Source organism: Pipistrellus hanaki, assembly GCF_964339955.1.
Source record: "Pipistrellus hanaki genome assembly, chromosome: 4".
NCBI classification, from domain to species: domain Eukaryota; kingdom Metazoa; phylum Chordata; class Mammalia; order Chiroptera; family Vespertilionidae; genus Pipistrellus; species Pipistrellus hanaki.
The window spans coordinates 60,620,207-60,643,394 of record NC_140506.1 but is presented as its reverse complement, the minus strand read 5'-3'; the positions used below and the strand labels follow the sequence as shown (position 1 = coordinate 60,643,394).

Below are 23,188 nucleotides of genomic sequence, written 5' to 3'. Positions count from 1 at the left end.
GCCTCCCATATCAGCAAAAGCTGAAATCCTAGCAAGGTCTTCTGTGATCAGTCCCCACTTGCAAAAGCTGCCATGCATATCCATGTTCATCTGTGTTATTCAAAAACTAAGCTTGCTCCCATCTTAGGGCTTTTGCACTTACTGTTTCCTCTACTTGGAAACTTCCCTCAGAAAACTGGGTCTCACATCTTTCAGTCCCTGATCAAATATCATCATCCAGAGTGTTCCCCTAGGCCCTCTCTAAAATAACACCACCCTCAACTGTCCTCCCCTTGCTTTAGTTTTCCTCCATTGTAAACTGTATACAGTATTTGTGTCCACTTCATGTATACTGTATGTAATATTTCTTGGTGTGTCTACCTGTGCCCCCCCCCCCCCAATTAGAACATAAACCCTCTGAGGGCAGAGACTTAGTTTGTGAGCAGAGCTTGGCATGTAGTGCATGATTTTAAAAATATTATAGGTAGATAGCTGTATATTCACAGTACAGACCTCTCTTCTGTTCCCTCCTTTAGATACCCACCCCATGTCAATGACTGTCTTAAAATGTGTAAATCATTGCCCTGAGCAATGCAGAGTACAGTAGAACTACCTCTGGATCTAAGTATTAAGTTACTAGATCCTCTAGTTGCAACACATCACAAAAAGTTGGCTTTCTACCCAAAGTCCTTTCTGAACAATGGTTGATTGAGCTGTCATTTGTACTTCCGAAGAACATTGTTAGCACAATTTGTACATAATATATACACTCATACATACAGGGGTGGGCAAAAATAGGTTAAATTACCAGCCATCACTACTTAAAAGATAAGTAATAATCATTCTATAATAATGCCAATGAATAAAATAATAGATCAATAAGTTTCTGTGTACTCACAACTGTAAACCTACTTTTACCCACTCCTGTATATACATACGTTAAAGCAAAAGTCTAAAAGAAGAAAAAAAGACTATCTTCCAGAAGTTTAGACCATTAATAATCTTGAATCCAAATTATTTCCTGAGTCCATTAATGAGAAAAAAGGAATCTACACTTGCATTTCTTCTGTCCCTCACGTTTTTCTTATTTTCATTCATACTTAATTTGCCTTGTTCTCAAAGCACTGCTTCTATTGATAGAAATAATGTATTTAAATAGTCTAGTATAACCCTTCACTGCTTTGGGAGAAGAAGAAAAAAAAATACCACATACACACACACAGTATTTCCTTTCACCGTGAATTGAAACATAAGGTCTTTCCACTGAATAATTTTTAGGTAATGTTTGATTTTAAAATCAGAGAGGGATAGCTGGCCTAATACCGTTCTATTTGCTAATCTAGCTGGACAGCCGAGTCTCCTTTGTCAAAATGCACTTTGAGTAGAGTACACAATGCAATAGTACAGATGATGTACTATAGAATTGTACACCTAAATCCAATGTCATGCCAATAAATTCAATAAAAGGTTGTGTGTGTGTTTTTTAATGGTTAAAGGAAGACTCATTTTCACCTAGCCTGAAGCTTATTATCTAGAGTTTCAATCGCTCAAAACAGATCTCCATCTTGGAAGTGGAATCCATCCTCAACCTTCCCAAGCTCTTCATAGTTCCTCAGCTCTCTCTTGACAGGTAGGGCCCCCTGCCTTCTTCAGCATCTGCCCCCAGGCGTTCTCGCCCGAACCAGCGGTCTGCATCCCAGGGTGTGGAACCCCGGTGGCCGAAAGGAGCCGCTGGGAACGCCGGCTGTGGCGGGGCGTGTGGAAAGGGGTGGGAATGGGAGGCCAAAAGGAGCCTGTCACCGTGGGGGAGGGATTGCGCGCAGCCCGCGAGGGAAGGGCTCCGGAGGGCTGCATTGCTCGGAGGGCGGACGCTCTCGCCGTGGCCACCACCTTCCTCAGGTCGCACCCCGCCCTCCGAGGGCCATTGGTACATTCCCGCGGACTCCGAGAGCTTAAAAAGGGCCCGGGAGGCTACACCGCACGGATTCGGTCCTGATTTGTGTACTCGGTACGTTCTACGAGATCGCAGATCCACTCCGACCCAGTGGGGGTGTCTCTTGATAATCTTGGCCAGGGATTCTTTGGGCTGTGGCTCTCAAGTGTCTGGGGTGTGTGTGTGTGTGTGTGTGTGTGTGTGTGTGTGGCTGTCTGGCTGGCAGCTGGGGTCCCTCGTCCCCGGCTCCTAGGCTCGCCCAGCTCCTGCGCTGAAGCCCGGCCGTGAGAAAGGCGTGCGCGCCGCCGATTCTGCAAAGGATGGAGCAGACCGAGGTGCTGAAGCCCCGGTCGCTAAACGACCTGATCCGCATCCTGCACCAGCTCTTCGACGGCGAGGAGGTCAATGTGGAGGAGGTGCAGGCCGTCATGGAAGCCTACGAGAGCGACCCCGCCGAGTGGTCCGTGTACGCCAAGTACGACCAGTACAGGTGAGCGCTCCAGCCCTGCTGGCGGAGGATCGCGGGCCTCCGAGCCCGGCCGTGCGCCGCCCGGGGTGTGCGGAGAGGCGGGCGTGGTGGGGAGGCTGGAGGGGGTGGGAGGGTCTTGCCTCGGGAGAGCGCAGGCCCCATCGCGCCCACACGCCCAGCGCCCCCGGGCCTCCTCCGCCAGCCCGGCTCGCCCTCCTGCGTAGGGGAGGCAGCCGCCTGTCTCCAGGTTTCCGTCCTTTTCTCCCGCGTCCACCTCTCAGCTTCCCAGCCGCCTCTCCTTCCGCCCCGGCCTCGGGTTCAGAGCCCTGGGGAGCCGACTGGCCGGACTGACGGAGGCTGATGCTCCCGGGGAGGAAAGGGTAACGGTGGGGGCACAATTCCCCGCCGCTGGCTCTCCATCACTTCGCCCTCTGTGGCCTGCAAGCAAGCACCTGCCAACAGGCGTGTGTGTGTGTGTGTGTGTGTGTGTGTGTGTGTGTGTGTGTGTGTGTTTGTGTCTTGGAGTTGTCAACTGCTCGTTTTCAGTTTGTGGTGACCCCTCTCCCAAACCAGTTTAAGCTCCTAGACTATGGTTTTATTTAAACACATTATCGATTCGCGAATTAAAGGACTGACTCTTGCTTCTCCCCACGCCCCCTCCCCCAGCAGTATGCTTTCTCTTATCCTCAATTCTGAGGATCTGGAATGTAAATGGGAGTCCGCTGCTTCCCAGCTGTGCTGGAGTGAGATGCCCTGGGAGGCCCGGTCCTCTGCAGAGGTGGCTTGGTGATGAAGTAAAAATGAATCTCGACTGGTCCTCTGAGACCACGAATGAAATTTAGTTACTCCGAAGAGTGAGAGGTTCTTTTCTGAGAGGTAGCTAGCGCTTGAGCCATTGTGATTAGCTGGGCTGAAGCGGAGAGTTGAAAGAAAAGAATAAGGAAAGACTAAGCTTTCCTTGGATGCAGATTCTGTTAGTCGCTTCACAGAACATACTTAGGGCTTTTAGTAAAGTTTTGTCGGCAATGTCTCTAGGAAATTCTTTTGTTCCTATCAACTCAGTTCTTCTGTGGCTGCCAATAAAGTTACCAGAGTCTAGTGTGTTTTGTTGTTTTGTTTTTGTTGTTAATCCTCACCTGAGGATATTTTTTCCATTTATTTTTATTTATATATTTATTTTCAGAGAGAGTGGAAGATAGGGAAGAGACAGAAACATTGTGTCCTTGACCATAATTGAACCCGGGACACTTCAGTTTGAGGGCGGATGCCCTATCCACTGAACCAAACCGGCCAGGGCAGAGTCTAGTTTTTTTAATTTTGCCATTAGCTCCAAGTAATTGAGGGGTTATTACGGGCCAGATGCTATTGCAATCACTTTACATGTGTGTTAACTCATTTACCTCGACAGCCCTACGAGATTGGTACCATTCTTATCCCTATTTTACAGGTGAGAAATGATAAGCAATAGAAAGTTTGGATTACCTGTGCAAGGTCATACTTATGTCGAGAAGTGGCACCAAGATCCAAATGAGCATTATTGTTCCAGAGCCCATTCTCTAAACCACTATTAAACTTTTGCAGACATATGGTGCACAATAGTGGTTTTCTTGTTCTGCCTAGAGATATTCTTGGTCAAGTGAAATTAATTAACCAGGTTGTAAGTGCGCTTAATCTTTAGAACAAGGGTATTTCCAGGGGCCTTGATTTATAGTGATTGACAAGCTCCAAACCATGTGAAATGCATCTGCTTGGATTGATTATTCCACAGGTATCTGAGATACAGCTCACTTAGATAGTAGGTGGGTGGGTAGGTGTTCGGGGGAGGAGAGAGGGAGGGAGAAGGGAGAGCAGAAATTATCGATTTGATAGTATTTTCTGCCTGTGCATGTCCAAACACTGAGGAATTCTGATCTCTGACCTTGGGAAAGCCAAAGCAGAAGAACCAAGACAGAGAGTGTTCCAGTGCAGACCAGACAGTGCATTCTCTGTTGGAAGCCCCGGAGAAACAAGAGGGATGACCCTAAGACCCATGGAGGGAGAAGTAGGATCCTGGTACAGGAACCAGGTTTACTGTGAACTAGAGGCACAGCCCCTTGCCAGGTCATAAATGATGATGGCTGAAATCTAAAGAACATCTACTAATCACCTCCCTTTACTAATCCTGCTCTGCCAGCAGCTGGCCTTCCGCTGAGGGAAGGATGGGGCAGGTAGGACTTAAGTGAACAGATGACCGACTATATGAACAAACACTACCCCAGAAATGAGGTAGAGATTGCTTTCCTTAAAAGTGACAGTCTAAATGAATGTCATAAAGCTTTGCTAATTAGATGACATCATCAGTACCTCTTGGACCAATAGAAACTTTAAAATTGAGTTTTATTTTCTGATGGTGTGGTTGTGGGTTGTTTTTGGATCAGGATTTATTTATTTATTATTATTATTACTATTATTTTGCTTATTACTGTCTTTTCATCATTGTAAAAGGTTTAGAGTGTTACTTTCTTAATATAGTGTCCTATATTCTAATACTTAGAACAACTCCCCCCCACCCCGACCCCTCCCTCCTATATACACATACACACACACACACACACACACACACAAACACACACACCCTGTTTGTGGAAGACTTTTCATTAAGGGTACTTTTGAATATGGTTTGTATCTGGGCTATAGTTAAACTAAGGAGAATTCTAGAACAGCTATGTAATAAAACCTTGTTTCTCAAATTCAGGTTTATCTACCCCAGAGAAAACACATGACAATACAATAGCAACATTCTTGCCTAGCGCACTAACGAACTTTGCAATTACCTTCTGTGAGAAACCTTTTTTCAATCTCAGGCAGTGACATGGAGAATAAAGAAATTTACTTCATTTCCTGTTAACTTTTCCATGACATTAATTAAAACTGAGCAGCTGTAAATACAGTGATTCAAAATATAAAAATGTCCAAAATGAACTGGGAAAAATATTTTTGATCTGTGCTGGATTAAAAAAACCCACATTCAGCCTGGCTGGCGTTGCTCATGGTTGAGTGTTGACCTATGAACCAGGAGGTTATGGTTCCATTCCCAGTCAGGGCACATGCCCGGGTTTCGGGCTCTGTCCCCAGTTGGGGACATGCAGGCGGCAGCCAATCTCTCATTGATGTTTCTGTCTCTCTCTCCCTCTCCCTTCCTCTCTGAAATCAATAAAAATACATTAAAAAAAAAGAAAGAAAACCACATATATACTTGCTTAGGGGTAAAAATAGTAGCCTCTGTAAATGAATGATACTTTGTGACACACTTATTTTTACCAGTGCTTGTTTCATCAACCAAATTCAAACTTCTGAATATATTCCTTTTAGGTACACCCGAAATCTTGTGGATCAAGGAAATGGAAAATTTAATCTGATGATTCTATGTTGGGGTGAAGGACATGGCAGGTAATACAACTATTCACAGATTTTTATTAGAGTGTCTATTCCAGAATATGCAGTGTACAGTGCCAGGCTGGCCACAAGTCTTGAGAGAACTAACAAATCTCATTTTATAATTATTTGTCCCCTAAGCCTAATAACAAATCTCATGGGAATTAGCCTAAAGGGTTTAGGCATACACCATGAATATCAAAACCAGCCCCCAAAATGAGTAGGTGGTAACCAGTTTAACTTATTCTCTCTCCAAACTTTAATGGGATTGTGCTAAAACTTGACTTTTGTAGTTTGAAGTGTGTAAATAATTTTGGGACTAAAGACCTAAATGTCCAGATTTGGAGCTAGAAAAGCAATACACAAATTGGGACAATTTCTTTTCACTTCAAGTTTTTCTTTATATAGTGAGTAAGGCAACTTAAACTAATACCAATTCTTTGAAATTTGGTTCCTTAATTGTTCTTAGTTTAAATATTTGCCAGCATTATTACCAATTGAGTATTAGTATCTCTTTAAACAGATCCTTCTCAGTCTTTTGAGAATGGTGAGACAATAATCCAGACCCATTTTTTGATGGGAGAAAGAAAACAGGAATTTATAAAGTTTTGAAAAATTAGGTTTATAGAATACATTTATACACTCATGTAGAATGGAGTAATTTTCCCTTATTCAATATTTTTTCAAAGTAGATTACATATATAGAATAAGACTAGGCTCTGTGAATTTTAGGAAACAAGTTCTTTCTATGGTACAGATATATATATTTTAATCAACCCTAAAGCTCATCTTACTTAATAAACTTAAATACTATTTACTATAAGCTTGGATGAATATATTATTTTCCCCCACAAATATTGGGATGTAATCACAGGTAGGGCAGTCTAAATCTACAGAATGTTAACATTATATGTATATTACAGTATAAGTTTAGGATGGTGGCAATAGATACGTATACCTTTTGTCCCCCCAAAGGAAGGATAAAAAAAAACTGGGAAAAATCATTAAATGTCAAGTGATCTTCTCAGTGTGATGCAATGATTATAGATGATTATTTTTCTCCTTCCTAAAAGTTCTCCAATGCAGTTTTTAAACCAAGTTTTAGTGCAGCTTAACTGAGTTATTAAAAGCTGTATCTTGGAGAAGATAAAAGGTTGCTGGTTTTGTGTTTCTCTTACGAAAATAGTATTCTAACAGGGTTTGAAAAAATTAACTGTTCTTAAGTAGAGAGTATGGATGAAAACTGTTACTCTTATATACATTGATATGGAAGACATTTTCTCTATAGTGTACAATATTGAATTATAAATTGATGACATTTCAAAATTCAGCTGAAATGGATTTTGTCTTGGGAATGTGCAGCTTTCAGCTCTGGGCTGACCGTTACTGCAGGTCTGGGTACTGGACCCTCTACTGAGTTCACTTTTCCTTTTGTGTCTCTATAGCAGTATCCATGACCACACCAACTCCCACTGCTTTTTGAAGATGCTGCAAGGAAATCTAAAGGAGACATTGTTTGACTGGCCTGACAAAAAATCCAATGAGATGATCAAGAAGTCTGAAAGAATCTTGAGGGAAAACCAGTGTGCCTACATCAACGGTAACATCCAATAGCTTTTTCTAAGGGCAAGTGGGAAAAACCTTTAACTCCCATCGGAAATATTGGTTACTTACACATGTGCAGTAGAACTTGAATCATGAAGTCACTAATTTCAAATGCTTGGAAAATGACCCGAGAGCAGTGGGTTTTGCTTTTTAAAGGTTTGCATGTGGACTAGAATCACATATTGGAAACACATGCTTGTAGACTAGTGCTGACTGAAACATCATTTGCATGCCAAATCTTAGGACAGTTAGAACTGAATATGAATTTATGTATGTAGAGTCTTCTAATGAAGGAGTGAGGCCAAGGTGGGAATAAATAAATATAACAACAAATTGATGTCTCTCTCTCTCTCTCTCTCTCTCTCTCCCTCTCTCTCTCTCTCTCTCTCCCCCTTCTCCATCCCCTCCCCTTCCTCTGTCTCTCTAAAATCAATGAATAAAAAACATTTAAAAAAAGAAAATGTAAAGCAATGTTCTAGAAGTAGTTATGAATGCTAGCTAGTCCTTATTTTTATAAAATGCATATACTTAAAAGCATATTCTCAAGGGAAACTTTACAAAGCTCATTATTCAGCAGTGATTTATAGATCTCTCACTAAGAATTTATTCTTTCCCCTAACTGTGATATGGAAAACCAAATGCTTTTCAGGGAAGGTAGTGATTAACATCTGTATTCTTAAAGGGGATAATAACTTTCCAGAAAGCTTTGTTATGCTTATATGAGATCATTTATTCCCATTTACAGATGAAGTTCCAACACACAGGAAGGTTAAATAACTTGTCCACGTTACTCAACTTTTAAGTAGCAGCCAGGATTCTAACCTAAGCAATTTGATTCCCAAGGCCATACTCTTATTGGATGCTATTTCACTTACATATAATAAGGTATTGTAGAGATTTTTCTGGCAAACCAGGATCTTCTTTAAAGACAGACATTGGCCTTGGTACTGACTTAAATTTGATCATTCTTTTCAGAGTACACTTAGAAAGGTCAGATTACAAAGTGGGTCCCTGTTATCAGAGGGGTGAACGTTCTAAGACACCCCTCCCCCTCCCAGTGGATACCTGAAACTGTAGTTAGTACTGAACCCTATATATACTATGTTTTTTCCCTATACATGCATACCTGGGATTAAGTCTAATTTATAAATAAGGCACAGTAAGAGTAAAAGCAATGATTAATGATAAAGTAGAACAATTACAGCAATATACTGTAGTAAAAGTTATGTAAATGTGATGTGTGTGTGTGTGTGTGTGTGTATCTGATAACTAAGATAGCTACTAAGTGACTCTGTACTCTGGAGCCTGCAAAGCCGGTTGGACAAAGGGATAATTCACATCTGGGTGGGATGGAGCGGGATATTTTTACCACACTACTCAAAACAGCATATAATTTAAAACTTATGAATTGTTTATTTTTAGAATTTTCCATTTAATATATTCAGACCATGGTTGACTGCAAGTAACTGAAACTGCAGAAAGTGAAGTTACAGATAAAGGGGGACTACTGTATGGGAAGTTTTTCTTCTCATTCACAGAACACAAGGTGTTAGTTTCTTAGATAGCAGGAAACTCTTGAGGGTTGCTATATAATATATGAGGCACACCAGATTTTCAAGAACAAGTTTGTTGCCCATATAACTCACAGAAAAGCAAAAAGCCTTTCGGGAGAATTACTTTTAGCAAGTCACAGAGTCTGTGTGAACCTAGAAAGGTCTTGAAGAATAGGTAAAGAGTCTACAATGCAAAGAGCATAGGAGCCAAACAGATACGGTAAATGCGTGCTGCAGGCTGGGAATCAGGCTTGGGGACTGGTGTGTGCAAGCCACGGGGCAGCAACAGGCACCCAGCTCCAGCGAGATCATCCTGACTTCTTTTTCCATAGATGTTTATGGGAAATTTTGCCAGTTGGTAAAATATTGGGTGGAATAAGCTAAATATTTCTGTAGACTAATGACTCATATGATTAAAAATCACATATTTACAACCTTTTATTTTTACCAGTGCAGGAAGAGTGCAGATAGATACTGATCAGTGGGAAGGATGTCTTAAGTACAGGGAAGAGCATAAGTGAAGGCATAGTCACTGAAAAAAAAAAAAAAAAAAAAAAACTTGTCAGGAATGGTCTGCCTGGAGGGAAGAAGGAAGAGTGGGCTTGGACAGGAGTAGTGGAAGAGTGAAGTGAGATCAGGTCCTAGGCCTACCAGACCAGCTTCAAATAAGAGCTTGATTTGGTGTGCAGAATTTTATTTGGGAATATCTTGATCAATATGGTAGCAGTGTGCAACACAGTGGGGAGCAAAGGGAGAATTGGGGCAAGCAGACCAAGTTACCTATTGTCATAGAAAAAAGATGGACATGGCCAGGATCAAAGTGGCATCCATAAGTATCCCCAAGTGCAGAATTACTGTGACAGAGGGTACACTATGGGGGCAAAGAAAAGGAGGCAAAGACAAAAATAATAATGCTGGAATTCTTAACAATTGGGATCAGACATGATTCTCAGGAACTTCTCTTAACGGATAGGCAACTAGTTTTTGTAGGGCCTTTGCTTACAGATTGTCCAGCATGCATCGGATGGTATATGTATTTGCAATTGGAGAAACAAATAATTTGTGTAGGGACAGTCCATTCTTAAGAATATTGAACTTTTGTTCAAGATTGTGCTTCAGCCAGTATCTTATGAAAGAAGTAAGCTTTAGAATTAAAGAGTTTACGGATCTGAGAATCAGGCCCCATTTTTAGAAATGAGGAAAACAGGGGGTTCTAGAAGTTGTGAGTTGTTTCAGGGAGTAGAACCTAAGTCTTCTGCTTCTAGGCTTTGCTCTTTATCATGCAACTTCATGGAGCTAGATCATAAAGCATAAGGCCAAATTGGGTGCCTACAGTAGCTACACTAATTTACACTAAATTTCTTCCTTGACTAATCCTCAAATCCCCTCCTAACTATAATTTTTTTCTCAGCATATTTTTTCAATCACATATTTTTTCATTATTTCTTTATTTTAATCTTCTTTGAGACATCTCCTCCAGGGCCTTTTGACCAGCTTCAATGTGGATTGGTTGATCTCAAGCCCAGAGCTTCACTGTCATCCTAGGGTCCCCTCACATCATCCAGGCTTTTCCTTTGCCACCTTCTTTGGCTAATCCCCTTGTTTTCTGATCTCATTTTTGCCTAGTTCTTGGTCCAGGCCTTTGTTTTAGTGGAGCAGATGCTCTAGAGTAGGGGTGTCAAACTCAATCAGAGAAGGGGCCAAAATCTAAAATCCAGCCTAAATCGCGGGCCGAATGGTTTACTGAACAGTCATAAACTGACAATGTCATAAACTGACAGCGGAGTGCAGTGATGACAGTGCGGTGCGGGCCACATTGCAAGGCCTGGCGGGCTGGATTTGGCCCGCGGGCCTTGTGTTTGACACATGTGCTCTAGAGTCTAGAAGAAAAGGTTTTGGAAAGAAATTTTTTGAGACCTTATATATCTAAAATCTCTATATTCAACCCTTGCAATGTGATTGCTAATTTATCTGGATATGGAATTCTGACCTGACAATCACATTTTCTCAGAACAATGGAGGTAATGCCTTATTGTTTTAGTTTTTTGTCTTAAAGAATTATTATTGATTTGAGAGAATGAGAAAAACATTGATTTGTTGTTCTACTTATTTATGCATTCATTGGTTGATTCTTGTCTGTACCCTGACCTAGGGATTGAAATTGCAACATTGGCATATCAGAACAGCACTCCAACCAACTGTGATACCCAGCTAACGCTTTCAGTCTTCTTGTTGAAAAATCTACTGTCATTCTGATTATTGAATCTTTCTACGAAACCTAATTTTCCTTTCTAGAAACTTTTGAGATATCTTTTGTTATATTTTCTCTGTCTCCAATTTATAGTGATTTATACCATGTTGCATGATTTTCATTCATTGTGCTGAGTACTCAGTGGGTTCTTTCAATGTGGAAATTCATGTCCCTCTATTCAAGTAAATATTGTCTAGTTATTTCTTTGACTTCATTTCTTTTTCTCTATTTATGAAATTCCCATTACTCAGCTCTTAAACTTCCTCTTGATTTACTTTCTTTCCTATTTTCTATCTGTGTTATTTTGTTCTATAGTCTTCCTCTGCTTCCTTAGTTTTTCTTCCAATCTTCCTATTCAGGTTTTTATTTCTAAAAGCTCCTTTTAGTCTCTGGTTTGTTTTTTTTTTAAATATTATTTTGTCTTATCTCTCTAAGGATATTAATGATACATTTGTTTTTAAGCCTTCTCTTGAATTGTGTTTGTCTCTAGCTGCTTTTTTTAGGTTGCTCTTGCCTCTGTGTTTCATACTAGAGAACTTGCTCAAATGTCTAGTGACCTTGGCTGTGTGCTAATATTTAAAAACAGGGACAAAAAATACCAGCTGGTAGCTCTAAACACTGGACTTCGTTCTAGGATAATCTGGCAGAGCTTTTTTTCTGGATGAACAACCAGTGGCAGTTGTTCTTTGTTCTTGAGCCAATCAGATTCCCTGGAAACTGCTTCCCATCTCCTTCCTGAAGAAGAAAACTCCTATCTGGAAGCGTTCGGGCAGCTAGGTGGTGAAGAAAGGGGGACTCTTCTCATTCAATATGTAAACTTTCACTTTGGTCACCTCTTTTTCACCGGTCCTGATCTATTATATTCTTTCTAGAGACCAGATCTCAGACTTCTACCAGAAGGAAGGAGAGGGAGAAGTGGTAAAAGGGATTGAGTCTCTAAACTGAAATAGCCTTTTAACCAGTTCTTGTATTTTTAGTCCCATCTATTTCCCCATATTCAGAAATACCCATGCTCCCAATTCCTGAGCTGTTTGGGTGGGGAGAGGGAGTTTCACAATATAAATCACTTTATTTCTTGGCTATCTCCATGTATGAATGAATATTTAGCTTTCTTTCTCCTGCAAAGCTATTCATCTATAGTTAATGACAAACAACTCAGCTATTCATCTATAGTTAATGACAAACAACTCAGGTTTGAACTGAACGGGTCCACGTATACCCAGATTTAAAAAAAAATAAATACCTGTAATGTTTTCAATTCGAGGTTGGAGGTCCACGGATGTGGAGTGCTGATTGTATGCTTTGATGAATGCTGTTTTATAAAGGGGAGTGGGGGACTAGAGCATCCTCAGATTTTCATATACATACGGGGGCCTGGAACCAATTCCCCCTTGATACTTGGGGACAACTTGAGTTTTGAGAGAGTCAAAAGTTAAATGTGGATTTTTGACTATAGGATGTGGGAGTTGACACCCCTAATGCCCATGTTGTTCAAGAGTCAACTGTACATTCAAGCTTTTCAATTTTTGTTAATGTTTTCTCTTTCTTTTTAAAAAAAATATATTTTATTGATTTTTTACAAAGAAGAAGGGAGAGAAATAGAGAGTTAGAAACATAGATGAGGGAGAGTCATCGATCAGCTGCCTCTTGCACGCCCCCTACTGGGGATGTGCCTGCAACCAAGGTACCTGCCCTTGACCAGAATCAAACCTTGGACCCTTTGGTCCACAGGCTGACGCTCTATCCACTGAGCCAAACCGGTTTCGGCAATGTTTTCTCTTTTTCTATGTATTTTTATGCCTTTTTTAGTCTTTTACTGACATTGTAGGATGTTTACAGGAAATAAGAGAGTGCATGTGTCTTATTATCTTTAACAAGAAATTCCATTCCTAATGTACCCAATTGATTTATAATCTTAGGTGATTGACAAAATTTTTACTTACAGCAATCCTCTAAAACTCTTCATCTGTTCTTCTTGGTGGTTGTTTAGATTCCATTGGCTTACATCGAGTAGAAAATATTAGCCATACGGAACCTGCTGTGAGCCTTCACTTGTACAGCCCACCTTTTGATACATGCCACGCCTTTGATCAAAGAACAGGATACAAAAACAAAGTCACCATGACATTCTATAGCAAATTTGGAATCAGGACCCCATTTGTAAGTATAATTTCTCTCCTTAATTTACTGTTTTGTGGGTTAGTAACATTACACTGTATTAATTGCTTTTCTATTTTTGTTCTAGATATTACTTAAATATTTTAAGTATTCTCAAAGTTTAAATGAACTTTAACATCTTAGGGGAAAGGCTCCTTATAAACTAATTCATTAACTTTGGAGACTATATTTTCAATTTATAAATAAATCTAAATTAGACGCAAAGATTTACTAAGTTCCAGAGTATGCTCATTTCTAAAGAAAATGTTTTCATTTATTAGAGAAATAAGAGTGCAATATACTTGATATAACTTCAGCTGTGACTTATTATTAATCTGTCTAATTTGCTAGGACAACACAAATAACTTGAAGAGTTAACCTTTCCAAAGTTTGAGACCTTATTCCGATTACACAAATAAAGAAACATGCCTATTTTGATTGCCAAATTACTTTTTCTTTCAGTAGTGCTGCTATTCAGACCACAAATAAACGACAGTAGACAATCAAGTAAACTAGCATGTTCCCCTTGAGGAACAGGTGCTCCCACCTAAAAATAGTAAGGGAACCAATGGTAATATGTTGTGGCAGTCTTCTACCTCTGGTGAAATAAGTGGGCTATTTAGAGGAATGTAAAGATTGAAAATAATTCTCATGAATCTTATAGAAGTGCAGCCTTTGAGAAAAGCCAGAGCAGAATTTCCTCAAGTGATCGCCCTGCTTTGTTTTCAGCATTCTGATTCCCAAGAGCTACTCTGAAGACAGGAACAAAACAATAGGGCTCCATTGCATAGCTGAGTTTCCATACACTGATAAGAAAGCAAGACTACTTAGAACAAGCTGAAATGTCTGGAATGAAGATTCTTACACAGCTTTCTTTTTTTTTTTCCTCCTTCTTACAGGCAACTACAGGATCACTGGAGAACAACTAAAGAGCACCCAGCCCTCTACGAGCTGTGCAAAGTTTTGCCTTCAATGGAAAGGCCTCCCACCATTTGCTGTTCACTTTACAAAGCCAATACTTAGGTCTCCTGTAAGGCAGATGCTAATTATAAGGCATGAAGGAAGCAAATAGTGCCCTAAGCAACTACAGAAGAAAAATCTCACTAAAAAGGCTTGTGATTTTTAAAGGTCAAATCAAGTACTCTCCTGGTCTTATTCTTTAAATCAGGGGTGGGAACCTTTTTTCTGCCAAGGGCCATTTGGATATTTATAACATCATTCTCTGGCCATACAAATATCAATTTAAAAATTAGACTGCTATATTTGGTCAAACATTTAATTAATTCACCTCTACTGCCTTGGCAGGGCTAGACCAAATGATTTTTCAGGCCTTACACGGCCAGCTGACCAACGTTTCCCACCCCTGTTCTAAATCTATTGGAACCAAACTGGGAATGTCAGTGAAGGGTTTTATAGCTTTTGGGAGCACTCTGGTCTCTGGACTATAATTAGCAATATATAAAAACTATAGACATCAAATGCCTGCCTTGTGACTTGGATAACTAAATGTAGATGTCTTTAGTATACTTTGTATGTTCTTAATATTTGAAGAGAATTTTTGGAATCTGTGGATTTTATTTTTACAATCATATTTTACAAATTCCTGTTCTATAAACAATAGGGTTTTGTAGATAGAGAAACTTAAAGTACTTTGACATTTGGTAATGAAATGAAGGGCAAAGGATTTAGAAAAGTAGATGTATTCAAACCCACAACAAACCAAAAACATAAACTCATGTCTGGTATGTCCAGTGGTCATAGTGAAAGACTTTGTACTAGTCTCAAATTCTAATAAAACTGGATTTGAATACATTTGAAGTTATCTTCTGTTTAATTTCATAAAATTCATAGTTTCTTAGATTTGGGTAAACTACCAAAAGCAGTGTAAAGTATGATTTTATGATGTATGACTATGAGAGGGCCCACAAAAATGCATTAAAAAATAGCTTACCTTGCCCTAGCCTGTTTGGCTTAGTGGATAGAGCGCCAGCCCTCAAACTGAAGGGTCTCAAGTTCAATTACTGGTCAAGGGCATGAACTTTGGTTGCAGGCTTGATCCCTGGCCCCGTCAACGTGCATGTAGGAGGCAACCAATGGACGTGTCTCTCTCACATTGATATGTGTCTATCTCTCTCCTGGGTGATAATAAACAAACAAAAAGTAGCTTACTTTTTTGGGCTTTACATGTGTTCACTAATTGGCTAGAGATACTACCCTGAGGGACTAAATGTAGACCTAACCAGGATTTTGCCTAAAAATTGTGTGCGGGGTCTATAAAGGCATACCTCGTTTTATTGTACTTTGCTTTATTGCACCACACAGATGTTGCATCTTTTACAAATTGAATGCAAGGCCCTCCACCAGCAAAAAGATTACAATTTGCTTTATATCGATAGTCTGGGACCAAACCTGTAATAAGGTATGCTTGTCTGATTAAATGTGAATTGTTTTCCAATATGCAAACACTGAGGATTTTATAGCAGAAGAAGATATGGATTTCTGCTTCTTGAAAATTTGATGTATCTCAGAATCATCAAATGACCTGCATTGCATTTGCTTTGCCATCAGTCAGCTAGGCTAAGGTATGTCCCTATAAGTGGGGCCACTATTGCAATCTGCAGCAGCATCCAACTTGCCTATTTCCCTTATGTATGTTACCAGCAAAGCCCGCATATGTATTTGAGTCTGCTACCCCTACTTTAGGCAATTTTCTTAGGACTATCTATCATAAACTTGGAATTTTATTATCTGTAGAAACTGAATAAAGTCCTTTGAAGATAATTCTACATAGGTCATTGGTTGCATTTATAACATCTTGGAATTGTTTACCTCTTTACATATTTTTTTTCTAATAAAACAAACCTCCTTATAAATTAGGTACTATAATGATTTTCTACTGCTGTTGTAGCATCATCTTAAACTTAGTGGCTTAAAGCAATCCAAATTTTATTTTCCTACAGTTCATATCTCAGAAGTCAAGCAGCTTTACTGCACTAAAATCAAGACATCAGTAGGGCTGTTTATTTCTGTAAGTTCTCAATAGATAGGATCTATTTTACTGGATTTTCCTTCTAGATACTGTTGTGGCTTGGTATCCCTTTCCTCCATCTTCAAAGCCAGCCATGGCAGTCTTAGTTTTCCTCTCTCTTAGCACTCTGACCTATTCTCTTTCTCTTGTACGTTGAAGGACTCAAGTGATTAGTAACATCTCCATCTCTAGGTTATATCCTTAGGACGTAATCTATCTGTAAAGTCTCTTTTGCCATGTAGTCCTAGGTTCTAGGGATTCGGATGAGGACCTCTGAAAGGTCACCCTGCCTACCACCGTTTGCCCACTTGCTCCAAATGAGCCATGCCTGTCCCACATGCAAAGTAGGCTCACCCCATCCCTAAGTCCCCAAAGTCTCATCCCATCACAATGTCAACTGAAATTCCGAATATCTAAATTATATCTCATCATTTACATTCAGTGTGGGTAAGGCTTGATTACATAATCCATCCTGAACACAATTATTCCCCATACTTACACCTGTTCAACATAGTTTAAAAACCTGCCCAAAGTTATCCAGCCAAGAAATCACAGAGCTAGAATTTGATTCCAAGCCACCTTCCTTTAAAACTCATTCTCTTTATACTCAAACCTTTCAAAGTAAGAGTAACCTAGGCCACTTCCAATTTTTGTTTCCTATTTTTAAATGATGTTATGGTATATTTATATGTTTTGTATGTGAGGTATATTTAAATGTTTCATATATTGCACCTTTAACACACACATGTGGTCATACCCTATGTGTGACAAGTAATGACCAAATCTGACTTGAGGATCCTTGTGCCTGTGAGCTCAACCTCAATGGCTGCACTGGTGGTCCTGGCTGTCCTGCCCGCCTTGACCTCATGACTGGCCCTGTTCTCTGCTGCCCACGACAGTGTTCACAGAGAAGCAGGCATCCTTCTCCTCGAGGAGCTCAGCACATGCTTGGGTTGATGAAATGTAGGCACACGTAGGGCAAGGCAGTGGAGCCATCAAGGGCTCAAAGGGGTGCTGTAGGAGGGAGAAGGAGCATTGAGGGCTAGAATCACACTCGTTGCTGAAGGTGATTGGATGTAAAAGAGGAGGATTAAGAGCTGAGTCTAGGCAAGTAGGAATGATCCCCGTGTGAGGAAACAGTGAAGGGTGGTGGTGAGCCCTTAGCACTCAGGACCTCCCATCTTACTTATAGCTCAAGCGTCAGCACTTCTGTTCCCTCTGCCTGGCATGAGGGAAGAGAAGCCCTTCTCCAAGCTCTTTCCATGGCTGGTTCTGCTTGCCCTTTAGATGTCAGCTCAGATGCCATCTCCCCAGAAAGGGATTTCCCAACCACTCTACCTGAACATAAAACCTCCAGGCTATCTTCATCCAATTTCACTGACACACTGATAGTTACCTGAAAACTTATTTCGTTTTTCACATTCTGCTAGTAGAATGCAAGTGTTTCATTTACTGCTACATTCTGAGCACTGAGACCATATTTGACACAAAGGGGGTATTCAATGAATATTTATGAAATGAATGAAAAAACCCTCAGTATCCTTACATAATAGTTGTATTAACAAACCTTTGATGCTATGTTCTCTTCTACATACTACCAAATTGTGTGCCATGTTATTTTTATTAACAAACCCTTGATGCTATGTTCTCTTCTACATACTACCAAATTGTGTGCCATGTTATTTTTATTAAGTATAGGAATTCTATACTTAGATTTTTCAGTCAAAGACTTATTTCTTCTGTGGCCTACATCAGAGGCTTATTGTTTGTTGTGGGTCCATTAATCATATATGTAGACAAACTAGTTGATGATTTGGGCTTTTATGTGTATTTCATAGGGAGGCGCAGCATTAATTATTCCATTTAGCAATGGTATTTAGCCATTTTTTTCCTGACTAACAATCTCTGAATGCTAAAGAACGTCTCTCCAAAAGACTAGCATACAACAAATGTGCATACAGTTTCAGAAGAGATTTCTGGACCCTCTGAAATCCTCTAGGGGCCCAATTTAAGGAACCCTATCCTATGTGAGTCAAGATGTATGGAAAGTAGCTGGTGGCTATTTCACTTCATTTTCTTTTCTTTTTTTTAAAATATATTTTATTGATTTTTTACAGAGAGGAAGGGAGAGGGATAGAGAGCTAGAAATGTCGATGAGAGAGAAACATCGACCAGCTGCCTCCTGCACACCCCCAACCGGGGATGTGCCCGCAACCAATGTACATGCCCTTGACCGGAATGGAACCTGGGACCTTTCAGTCCGCATACTGACGCTCTACCACTGAGCCAAACCGGTTTCGGCTTCACTTCATTTTCTGAAATAGGAAATGACATTAACAAGCTGGGCAACTAGTTAATCTTTTAAATGTTACAACAGGGTTTCTAGGAAAAGCCAGAGACCATTGCTACTTTGTCCAAGGCACGTCCACACATTGCACAAGATCTGTTTTCTGTCTTTCTAAAAGCATTTCAAGGGGAAAAAATGTTTCATAATATTATTTATCCACTTAGTAGATGCTTTTTTAAAAAAAGTGTTATGTGGAATAGCGAAATAAGGCAGATACAGAGAACAAATATTATATGATTCCACTTATATGAGGTACCTAGAATAGTCCGATCCATAGAGACAAAAAGTAGACAGAAAGTGATTACTGACTGGGGCAGGGGGAAGAGTTTTTGTTTAATGGCTGCAGAGTTTCTTTTGGAGATGATTAAAATAATTTGGGTATAGTTATAATGGGCCCACAGCATTGTGAATGTATTTGATACACCAGATTGTACATTTATGAATGGTTAAAATGATAAATATGTTGTATATATTTTTCCCACCATAAAAAGGTTATTTCCTTAAAAAAGGTACATGTGGGAGAAAGTGTACCTATGATATGTGGGTGGAGTGTGTTGGAATAGGTAAGACCTAGCATAGAAAATGGAATAGGTAAGAAGGCATCTGGTGAAAAGTTTCCTCTCCTCCGGCTCTCAGTTTCCCTCTCTAGAGGAAACCTGTATTACCAGTTTCTGTGTTTCCTCGTTTATCTTTCCCATTGTTTCTACAAAGTGTAGCATCCTAAACTCCATGCTTGTAAGGAGACCTTTCCATAGCAGAATACAAACAGTTTTTGCATTCTTTTGTACCACTGGCTGCGTGGTATGAACGTACCATAGTTGAGTTCGCCAGTTCTCTACTGATGGACTTTGATGTGATTTCCAACCTTTCCCAACAGCAAACAATTCTGCAATGAATAACCACATACATAATGTCATTTCACAAATGTCAGTTGATCATTTCTTTATTATGAAACCACCAAGATAACTAAGCCCCAGGAAATGAGGTAATGGGAGAAGGTCATGTCAAGCCACCCTGGCTGAAGAATAACCCTGTGTGCAGAATCTATCACCTGATGTCATCGCTATTCAAATTCAACCATTTCCACTCTGCTCATCAGTTAAGCATGTTCGCCTGAGCCCCGCTCCAGTGCTGTCAGAAGCTTACTGCTCACAGAGATTAGTTATTGCTAGCAAGAAAGCCCAGGGAAAGCCCATGTGTTTGTGAGGAAACTATTGATGTAGTCGTGGTCACTTTGCAGTTCTGCCCGTGCTCAGTAGGAAAGTTATGCATTCCTCTTTTTGTTTTCATCACTGAGCAGGTGGCTGAAGATGTGATAGACAACGTAATGTGCTATTTAAAACATGCGTCAGAGCTTGCTTAATAAGGGGCATTTTGCTTATTTTTCTTAATAACTCACAGAGACACAAAGAAGCTGTGAGACATAGATATCTACTGGATATGGTTCTGAGCACTGATTTAAACCTGGATCAGTCTGAGAGATATCCATATATAAGCTCAAGGAAGGGCTCGTCTACTTAAAATACTTATATCTACATACTATAGTGATATGTATAATGTTTACCTGGAAGCACAACCAGAAAAATTCCTTGCACATAATGAGTAGAAATATTATAGAACCTGTATTACCAGTATAATCTAATGAAACTGAAGATTGATTAGCCTTCAATGCTAAGAGCCCTCGTAGGCATATCATAGCAAGAAGTGCCATTACAAAAATAGATCACTGTGATGTGCTTTTCAGTAAGTATGAAAGCTGTAGGATAATCATGAGTTTATGCAGAATTAGTCTACCTAATAAATATAAAATAATCATATTTTGGAATCATGAAGATGAAATGTACTTGAGGGAGCCGTTAGCCAAACAAGCCTTTCGATAAGTGAAGAAACGGAGGCAGGTAAGGTTAAGGTAAACTAACATACCTAGCAAGTTGTGTTAGTGCAGGCTCATACAACCCCATGGGAGGTGATGTTCAGGAATTTTGCAAGCTGATTGGCAGGTTAAAATTGGCTCTATTGCGAGGACTTACACTGTGGAAATCCGTCATTGCTACAGATCAGGGTAATTCTCTTTCCCCGGGGAGTCTGTTGTCAAACACTTGCCAGCATACCATTTTATCTAAGGCTATTCAACCAATTCAAAATAAAGACAAGATTTGCCTGATTTATTTAAATTTACATTTTTTATTTTTTAAATTTTTATTAGACTCCTGAATTTTTAAGTCACTTTTGTATATATCGATATATATTATTGTCACCTCAGAAAAATCCTTTGGGGTAAGATAGGGATATTATTTCTCCCTGCCTCATTTCAGAGATGAGAACATTTAGGCACATGTGGATGAAATATTTTACCCTAGAACACACAAGTAGGTAATGGAAAAACCCAAATAGATGTTGCCCAGGACACATTGTACCTTTGGCAAAAGAGAAAAAAAAAATTATTAAGCAGGAACAGAATGTCAGCAATGTTACTAATGCAATGGTACCTCTATGGCTTTTCTATTTGAAATACGTCATTTGGTTTCTGACTTCATAGTTTAAAAAATCCTCAAGAAGTACTTAGGCTGAATGGAATAGTGAAGAGTCTTATTTTTCCTGAGTGAATCCAATTAATTATTATGTCATAGCAGAGCGTGGGTCTGGCCTGTGCTTTTATTTGACAGCGCACAGGTTACAAACTTAGGGACTATGTTCATAGTTATACCCCATGGCACCAGTTCCTTATTATTTTGATTAGGATTCACTCAATTGCAAGTACAAAATGTGACTCAAACTAACTTGACCAAGACAAGTTCATAGAACTATAAAGTTCAGGAGATTCTTAGGCAAGGGTGGCTTGAGGAGTTCAAACATTTTTTTTAGGATTCTGTCTTGCTCTCCGCCTTTACTTTTTCTTTCTTTCTTTCTTTCTTTCTTTCTTTCTTTCTTTCTTTCTTTCTTTCTTTCTTTCTTTCTTTCTCTTTCTCTTTCTTTCTTTCTTTCTTACTTTCTTTTTCTTTCTTTCTTTCTTTTCTTTTTTTTTTTTTAATAAATCATCATGGTGTATTTAATGAGGTTATTTCTACATCAGATTATGGCTTAAAAGCAATGTGATATTAACAGAATAGTGTTCAATCAATAAGAAAGTCCTTATTCTATGGACCTTTCTGATCCTTCTGCTTAGCAACGAAAGGCATTTTTAGGTTTATATAAACATATCTTTTACAATTGCCTCAATAGAAAATTAGCATATAAATAGCACTGGGCATTTAATACAAAAATCACAAGCCAATAGGTTTAATTGTGCAGTTGTGAAATGTAACGTGAGAGAGTTTTTGTAACATTAAGTCTGGGTAATTTGCAGTGTTTCCGACATGTCTTCAACTGCCTTAAGAAAGCACTTGGTTTCCTTCTTCTACCTGCAAACTGATAAGCTCTGTTTATTTGACTAGCTGTCCAACTAGCATATTTCATGTTGTCCTTTTTTGTTTTTGCACTTGCTTTTAGACTAGAAGCAATATGACTTGCTGACGTGTGAAGTCCAAACAAAGCTCTCATATTTCTGTTGTTCAGTTTCAATGCCTCTACAAAATACTTTCTTGAAAGTTCAAGGTTTTCAAGTCCACCTTGGATATATTTAACTTCAGCATATTGCTGGCAGTATAAGTGGTTGTGTAGATTAATCATCATAAGCTCCTCTAAACAAAAGGCTGCTAAACAAAAGTCATGTCATGTTCATTGATATAAAGTTCTGCAAGTTCATGCCAGGCTTCTTGGTCTCCAACAAATAGTTTCAGATATTCATTCAGTTCCCAAATGGCCTCCACATTTTTTCCCTGGGCTTTTCGAATGGCAATCTTACGCTTTCTTGAAGCAGTGTTAGTTGGATCTTCATGTAGAATTCGATCATCTAGCTATATTGCATCATCATATCTTTCCATAGCTTCTGATTTCATGCCAGTTAGTTGCTTGACTCTGTGACTGCTAGGGAACTGTCTTCTCAATTCCTGAAGACAAAACAATGCCAAGTCATCCTGACCATAGTCTAGAGCTGCAATCATGACCTGTTCATATATGATCCAAATATCATCTCCAACCTTAGAAGCATTTTCATTAATTAATTCCTCTCCAACCTCCACAATTTGCCCACTATTTCTTGAGTTTTCATCTCTCCATCTTCTCATTTTATCTTGCATTTCTTCCCAAATGACATCGTAAAGCTCTGACACCTTCGCCATCTTCTCAGAACCTAGAGGCAGCTATCTCTATCTTTCTTGACTCTAAAGTCTACCCTTGTGGTGTTAAGATGACTCCCACTATCTTCAGGCTTACAACTTTAATTTCAATTTTGGTACAATAAGGGGCTATATCTTCACAGTATTTTCATAGAAGTTAGGAATTTAGCAATAAGGGCTCTGATTGTATCACATTCCCATCCCTGATGCATTCACTATGGCCAACAGGATATGA

At 39.5% G+C, this 23,188-nt stretch overlaps 1 protein-coding gene and 1 pseudogene across 2 annotated transcripts; one reads left to right on the top strand and one right to left on the bottom strand.

Moving 5' to 3' along the window:
* The first annotated feature begins 1,799 nt into the window (after window positions 1–1,799).
* On the top strand, window positions 1,800–15,173 carry CDO1 (cysteine dioxygenase type 1). The gene is made up of 5 exons (XM_084882857.1): window positions 1,800–2,402; window positions 5,733–5,810; window positions 7,241–7,395; window positions 13,195–13,364; window positions 14,261–15,173. The coding sequence occupies exons 1-5, from the start codon at window positions 2,233–2,235 to the stop codon at window positions 14,288–14,290; spliced, it is 603 nt and encodes a 200-aa protein (XP_084738983.1). The 5' UTR covers window positions 1,800–2,232; the 3' UTR covers window positions 14,291–15,173.
* A 6,745-nt stretch (window positions 15,174–21,918) lies between these two features.
* LOC311620916 (ER membrane protein complex subunit 2-like) lies at window positions 21,919–22,963 on the bottom strand (annotated as a pseudogene). Its single transcript has one exon. The product of its transcript is annotated as an ER membrane protein complex subunit 2-like (transcript).
* Between the last annotated feature and the right edge of the window lie 225 nt (window positions 22,964–23,188).

Excerpts from the sequence above, each read along its gene's own strand:
- CDO1 (XM_084882857.1), top strand. The coding sequence starts at position 2,233 with ATGGAGCAGACCGAGGTGCTGAAGCCCCGGTCGCTAAACGACCTGATC. Across the intron at positions 5,811-7,240 it reads TGGGGTGAAGGACATGGCAG|CAGTATCCATGACCACACCA; the intron begins GTAATACAACTA and ends GTGTCTCTATAG. Across the intron at positions 7,396-13,194 it reads CCAGTGTGCCTACATCAACG|ATTCCATTGGCTTACATCGA; the intron begins GTAACATCCAAT and ends GTGGTTGTTTAG.